The sequence below is a fragment of the Mercurialis annua genome, linkage group LG8, assembly GCF_937616625.2.
Source record: "Mercurialis annua linkage group LG8, ddMerAnnu1.2, whole genome shotgun sequence".
NCBI lineage: Eukaryota > Viridiplantae > Streptophyta > Magnoliopsida > Malpighiales > Euphorbiaceae > Mercurialis > Mercurialis annua.
In genome coordinates this window covers 19,751,884-19,759,025 of record NC_065577.1, presented here as the reverse complement: position 1 = coordinate 19,759,025, position 7,142 = coordinate 19,751,884, and the positions used below count along the sequence as shown (strand labels likewise).

The window sequence follows — 7,142 nt, the reverse complement described above, 5'->3', positions numbered from 1 at the left end:
AGTCACGCGACGGCCTAGACTCTGTGCGAACAGATCTTCAGAGGCAACGGAATATAGACGACCAAAGGCAGTAAAGAGAAACTGCCGAGATCTGAGAGGTTGAACCTTTTAAAAAAAGTGAAATGACGACGGTATATATGTACTGCCGAAATCTGTTGTATGGTGAAAGAGTCTAAAGACCTTCACATACGTAAAAGATGAATGATCAGATTTGACGGGCTAGAGTACAAAAAGAAATGAATAAATACTGCCATGAAAAGGTTAACCCGAATATGATGAAATGATGTGGAATATTTATGTTTCCTGTTTTGAAAGCATATAGGAACATGAATCATGGTTTAGGGTTTCATATGAATCGGTAATCCGGAATGCATTGCTTTCATATTAATGTTTATTAGTACATGTTGTACGCATTCACTCAGTTTTTATAACTGACCCCGTTGAATTTAATATTTTTACAGGCGAGTAGTTTGACGTGTGGATTTCCAATTTCTTGTTCCGGAAATCCCTGGCTTGAATAAAGTGAGAATGACTTTCCTTTATGTGTCTAGAGTTGCAGTAGCTAGAATAATGAACGGTGATACCTTAGTAGTCGTTGGACTTATTTATGCTTTATATTTTATTATAACGCTTAAACTCTGATAATATGTAATATGTGAATGCTGTGCGAAAGTCCGAGCGACTGCACGAGTATTAAATGCGATGAACGCATCTGCATAATGAAATGCAGTTAAATCCATAATGAAATGGTCTGCATAATGAAATGCGGTTAAGTCCATAGAGAAATGGCCTGCATAGTGAAATGCAGTAATTACCTTAGTAAGATGGTATGCATAATGAGATGCATGATAAACCATAGTGAAATGGTTTTGAAAACTAAAATGCAATAATTAAAGAGAAAATTATGTGCATGTTTTAAATGGTAATTGATAATATAACGTTTTAAACTGCAATTTTAAAATGTTCGAAAATGATTTGAATTCCGCGAAATTTTTTAGTGATTTTTAATGTATTTTTAAGGCTTGCTACGGATTTCAGAGCAACCACTCCCATTCCCTAGCGCCGGTCTCGACGCCGAGAATCGGGTCGTGACAAAGGTGGTATCAGAGCAATGATCTAAAAATGGTTTCACTGCCTGAGAAAGGAGTAATGAAAGTTGGTATCATTTCCACTGACTGAGTGATAGTCGAAAAGTGGTTGATAGTAAAGGCGGTATCATTGTTAAATACCGTATGGAATGTGAACCTAGGAAATTGATATATAGAGTCTACTGCAACATCTAGGGTTCTGTCATGTCATTCGTTAAGTCATCATTTGTTATTAAATATTCTAAGCTGTGCTTTAGGATCGAGTCTGTATGCTTGTTAGGAGTAAGTAGAGCCTGATAGTATACGATTAGAACATTAGATAAGATTTTTAATAGATGACGTGCTTTGATCAAAATGGCTGATCAGCATGATGAAAACGTTCATGAGGAGAACGCTCATGATGAGTAGTCCGTTCATAACAATGCGATACCCGCAGTAGGCAAAGGTCGTGGTCGTGGACGTGGACATGGTCGAGGTCGTGGTAGAGGCCGTGGGCCAAATTTTAATATTCCGGGCTTTGATTTCGAACAATTTTTAGCTGGCATAGCAGCCATGCAAACGAATCAAGCGGAAGTGCAAAATATGCACAGAGAGCAGTTGGATTATCAACAGCAGAGAGTTGGTGCTAATGTTGATCGTGATCTCGTTATGGCTTACATGAGGCTCAAGCCCATGAAGTTTGATGGATCGAACAATGCATTAGATTTCTTAGAGGAAGTAGAAATGAACGCTAGACGTCTTAATGCTAGTGAAAGACAGTCTATACTGATGGTGGAGATGTCAGTAAAAGGATCTGCGAAGGATTGGTTTCAAAGGCATATTCAACCAAGTATGGGAGAGATGACTTGGAATGAATTTGTCACTCGATTTAAGAATTTCTTTCTGCCGTTTTCAGTAACGGAGAGTTATCGAGAGAAACTGTTGAATTTGAATAAGATAGGAAAGACGGTGCAGGAGTATGTGACGGAGTTCACAAGGTTGAGTCGTTTCACACCTGATCTGATGTTGGATAGAGATAGGGTGAATTCGAGGTTCATTAAGAGGCTAGGACCCGAATATATTGGATTACTATCTGATGTTAGGAAGGATTTGGTTCAAATCATCGATAGTGCACGCCAGATGGAAACTACTTTGATCCAATTTGGAAGGATCACTGTTCCTGGTGAGCAAGTGAGAGAAGGAACTGCGAGTTCTAATGCGAATAGGTTCACTGGACCATATCATAAGGGGTTTAAGAAGAACAGAAGAGATAGGAGGTTTAGTACCTCTGGATCAAGTTCTAGTAGACGAAGTTCAGGAGGAACGGTACCACTATGTCCAACTTGTGGGAAGAAGCATTTTGGAGCATGCTATTGGGAAACTAGAGGATGTTACACGTGTGGACAACAAGGTCATTACTCTAGAGAATGTCCTATGTCTAGACCACAAGGTTCAAGTGCTAGTGTTGTTCAACCAGTGTTTCAACAACCTAGACCTGTATATCCTGCAGTGTCTGGGCAGGCACAGAACCAGAGTGTGTTTAATGGACAACGTGGAAGAGGATATGGTTTTGGTAATCGTGGTGGAGGAAGGACCACAGGCGGACGAGGATCTGGAGCAACTGCTAGCGGAGGGCAGGCTAGAGTTTTTGCGATCAATCCTCAGGGAGCGAATGCGTCGAATGCGGTAGTGCAAGGTATATTTCCAATATCTTTGCATGATGCATCAATTTTATTTGATCCCGGTCCTACGCATTCATTTGTATCGTCGAGTTTTGCATTAAAATTAGGAACTCAACCTGTGATTTTGCAAAACCCATTGTTAGTAGCTACACCTGTAGGCGAAAGCATAGACGTTACTGTAATGTATCCGTCGTGTCCTGTGTTAATTGGAGAGCGAGAATCGCTTGCGGATTTGTTGTTGCTTAATGTTTTAGAATTTGACGTCATCCTAGGAATGGATTGGTTGTCGTGACATTATGAAAATGTGGATTGTAGAGAGAAGATAGTGACGTTCCATGCACCTGGAACTGAACTTATCTCTATTCGGGGAGAGAAGTTGGAAACCCCAAAGAGTTTAGTCTCGGCTTTGAAAGCGAGAAAGATGTTAAGTAAAGGATGTCAAGGATTTTTAGCTCTGGTACGAGATGTTCAGAAGGAAGTTGGAAGTGTGAGTGATGTACCAGTAGTGTCGGAGTATTCTGATGTGTTTCCAGAAGAGTTACTTGGATTACCACCAGATCGAGAAATTGAATTCTGTATTGATCTAGTTCCTGGTACAAGTCCAATATCGATACGTCCGTATCGTATGGCACCAGCAGAACTAAAGGAGTTGAAGGATCAATTAGAAGAATTGATTGATCGTGGATTCATACGACCAAGTGTCTCACCTTGGGGGGCACCTGTGTTGTTTGTGAAGAAGAAGGATGGATCTATGAGACTCTGTATAGATTACAGACAACTCAATAAGGTCACAATCAAGAATAAGTATCCTTTACCCAGAATTGACGATTTATTCGATCAATTGCAAGGAGCGAGGTACTTTCGAAGATTGATCTGAGGTCTGGTTATCATCAGTTGAAGATCAGGAATGATGATATTCCAAAGACTGCATTCAGAACAAGATACGGTCATTATGAATTTTTGGTGATGTCATTTGGATTGACAAATGCACCAGCGGCTTTCATGGATTTGATGAATCGGATTTTTAAACCATTTCTAGATCAATTCGCGATAGTGTTCATAGATGATATCTTGATTTATTCGCGCACAGAGGAGGAGCATGCGCAACACTTAAGGACTGTGTTACAAACTTTGAGAGATCATCAGCTTTATGCCAAATTCTCGAAGTGTGAATTTTGGTTAGAAGAAGTAGCATTTTTGGGACATGTAGTATCTCAAAGTGGGATTAAGGTGGATCCTAAAAAGATTGAAGCTGTGATGAATTGGAAAAGGCCAAGTTCAGTAACAGAAATTCGTAGTTTCTTGGGTTTAGCTGGTTATTATTGACGTTTTGTGCAAGACTTTTCTAAATTGTCTGCACCATTAACTAAGCTGACTCAGAAGAATGCGAAGTTCATTTGGAATGATCAATGTGAAGTGAGTTTCCAGAAGCTGAAGGAGTGTTTGACAACAGCTCCAGTTCTGGCATTACCAGAAGGTAGTGATGGACTTACATTCTATTGTGATGCTTCTAGGATCGGGTTAGGATGTGTACTGATGCAACATGGTCGAGTGATAGCTTATGCTTCTCGCCAGTTGAAAAAGCATGAAGTTAATTATCCAACCCATGATCTAGAATTAGCAGCAGTGATATTCGCATTAAAGATTTGGAGACATTACCTATATGGAGCAAAATGTGAAATATTCACTGATCACAAGAGACTGAAATACATATTTGATCAGAGAGAGTTGAATCTCAGACAGAGAAGGTGGATGGAGTTACTAAAGGATTATGATTGTACGATACAGTATCATCCTGGCAAAGCTAACGTAGTGGATGATGCGTTGAGCAGGAAATCAGCAGGAAGTTTAGCTCACATTACTTTAGTTGAGAAGCGACGAATGGTTAGAGAAGTACATTCGTTGTTTGATAAGGGAATTCAATTGGAGGTTTCGTATTTGGGGAGTTTGTTAGCTCAAATGACGATTAAACCTACATTGAATGATCAGATTAAGGAACTTCAGACAACGGATCCTCAACTAAAGCATGTTATTGAAGAAGTTCAAAAGGGAATGAACTCTGAATATAATTTTAAAGGTGGTATTCTGAAATTTGGTACAAGGATGTGCGTACCAAATGTAGAAGAATTGAAACAAAGAATTATGATGGAGGCACAAGGATCTAAGTATAGGGTTCATCCTAGTTCTACCAAGATGTATCACGATGTTAAGGAGATGTATTGGTGGAATGGTATGAAAAGAGATATAGCAGAATTTGTTGCTAAGTGTCCGATATGCCAACAGGTGAAGTTGGAACATCAGAGACCGTTTGGATTTTTGCAACAATTACCAATACCAGAATGGAAATGGGAAAGAATAACCATGGATTTTTTCGTTGGATTGCCTAAGTCGCAACATGGTTTTGATTCGATATGGGTTATCGTTGATCGAATGACAAAGTCGGCTCATTTCATTCCGATCAAGGTTACCTATACAGCAGCAAAGTTGGCACAGATTTATATTGACAAAGTGGTCAGTTTACATGGAGTTCCTGTGTCAATTATGTCAGATCGAGGATTAGTTTTGACATCTCGATTTTGGCAAAGTCTGTAAGAGGCTTTAGGAACGCGTTTAGATTTCAGTATAGCGTTTCATCCCCAAACAGATGGACAGTCTGAAAGGACTATCCAGACTTTGGAGGATATGTTAAGAATGTGTGTTTTAGATTTAGGAGGCCATTGGGATGAGTATCTACCGTTAGTAGAGTTCTCATAACAATAGTTATCATTCCAGTATTGAAATGGCACCGTATGAGGCGTTGTATGGACGTAAGTGTAGATCTCCAATTTGTTGGGAGGAAGTTGGAGAAAGAAAATTAACAGGAGCTGAAATAGAACAGATTACGTCTGAGAAAGTGCCGTTGATTAAGCAACGTTTAGAAACTGCATTTAGTCGGCAAAAGAGCTATGCTGATGTGAGGAGAAAGGATATAGAATTTCAAGTCGGAGATTTTGTGTTTCTTAAAATATCACCTATGAAAGGTGTAATCCGATTTGGAAAGAAAGGAAAGCTAGCGCCGAGATATGCAGGACCTTACGAGGTTATTGAGCGAATAGGAACGGTAGCTTATAAGTTAGCATTACCGTCTGAGATGTCGCAGGTACATCCAGTGTTTCACGTGTCGATGCTTAGGAAGTATATTCCTGACCCTCATAGACTTATTCAACCTCAGGAGGTTGAGATAGACGAGGAGCTATCTTATGAGGAGGAACCTGTAGAAATTGTCGATACCCAGATTAGGAAACTCCGTAGTAATATGGTAAAAGTGCTATGGAGGAGCCGTACAATTGAGGAGTGTACGTGGGAAACAGAGGCGGATATGCGGAAACGATATCCCCACTTGTTTGCTCAAGGTAATAGTTTGTTTTGAAATTCGAGGACGAATTTCTTATAAGGAGGGGTGAATGTAATACCTCGTAGAATTATTAGTGTTTATTTTCGCTAGTGTCCAATTTTAATTAATTAGGACCTCGAAAATGGTGAATAAATTCACATGATGAATTTATAAGTGTGAAAATGTGATTTGGTATGTGTTTTGCCTTAAGTTGATTTTTTTGGCAATTTTACGTGTTAAAAGTGAATTTTGCGATTTTTCACTAAAAACCGTCAAAATAATTATTTTAATTATTTTTAAAGGCCCAAAAATATTTTAAACTCAGCCCATATGTCATGATTTAATGTTTTTGAATATTTGAGAAAGTTGAAATTATTTAACCCCTAGAGTTTGATTTATTTACAAGAATGACCCTAATGGCAAATTTGTAAATAATTGAAACACCTAAACTAATATCTAGATATTTTGTGAGACAAGATTGGTGCCCAAGTAATCCATCATCTTCTCCATTGTGTGGGTGCCGAATTCTTCACAAAACAAAACACAAAAATTTATTCTTCCATTTTCTCTCAAAATTTTCTTACCAAAAGTTGTCGGGAATATTGCGTAGATCGTGTATGTGTATTTTCATGTTGAATCAAGGTATAATTTCAAGCTCAAACCTTACTTTTAGTTGCTGATGTTGGTTGAATCTTAGAAACATGCTTAGGATGGTTTAAATGTGATGTCTGATGGATAATTAGTTGGTTTCGATTGTTGTTTTTATGGGTTTCGGTTTTAAAAATAATTTTACGTAAAATTAAATTATTTATTTAAATTTTTGGGCTTATCTATATGTTGAGATTTATATATGTTTAAAAGTGAAATTTTTGTGGATTAAAAATGTTAATTAATTCTTGTGTTAATTTAAAGGTTTGAAATTCGATTTTTAATAGTTTAAAACTCAAAAAAATACTTAAATGTGGGTAAATCTAATGATTTTAAATTTCTGAAAATACATATGATAATTATTTATGGAAT

At 38.1% G+C, this 7,142-nt stretch overlaps 1 protein-coding gene and 1 pseudogene across 1 annotated transcript; both read left to right on the top strand.

Moving 5' to 3' along the window:
* The first annotated feature begins 1,122 nt into the window (after positions 1-1,122).
* LOC126661739 (uncharacterized) lies at positions 1,123-4,413 on the top strand (annotated as a pseudogene).
* A 1,115-nt stretch (positions 4,414-5,528) lies between these two features.
* On the top strand, positions 5,529-6,158 carry LOC126661738 (uncharacterized). The gene is made up of 2 exons (XM_050355604.1): positions 5,529-5,679; positions 5,770-6,158. The coding sequence occupies exons 1-2, from the start codon at positions 5,529-5,531 to the stop codon at positions 6,156-6,158; spliced, it is 540 nt and encodes a 179-aa protein (XP_050211561.1).
* The last annotated feature ends 984 nt before the right edge of the window (positions 6,159-7,142 follow it).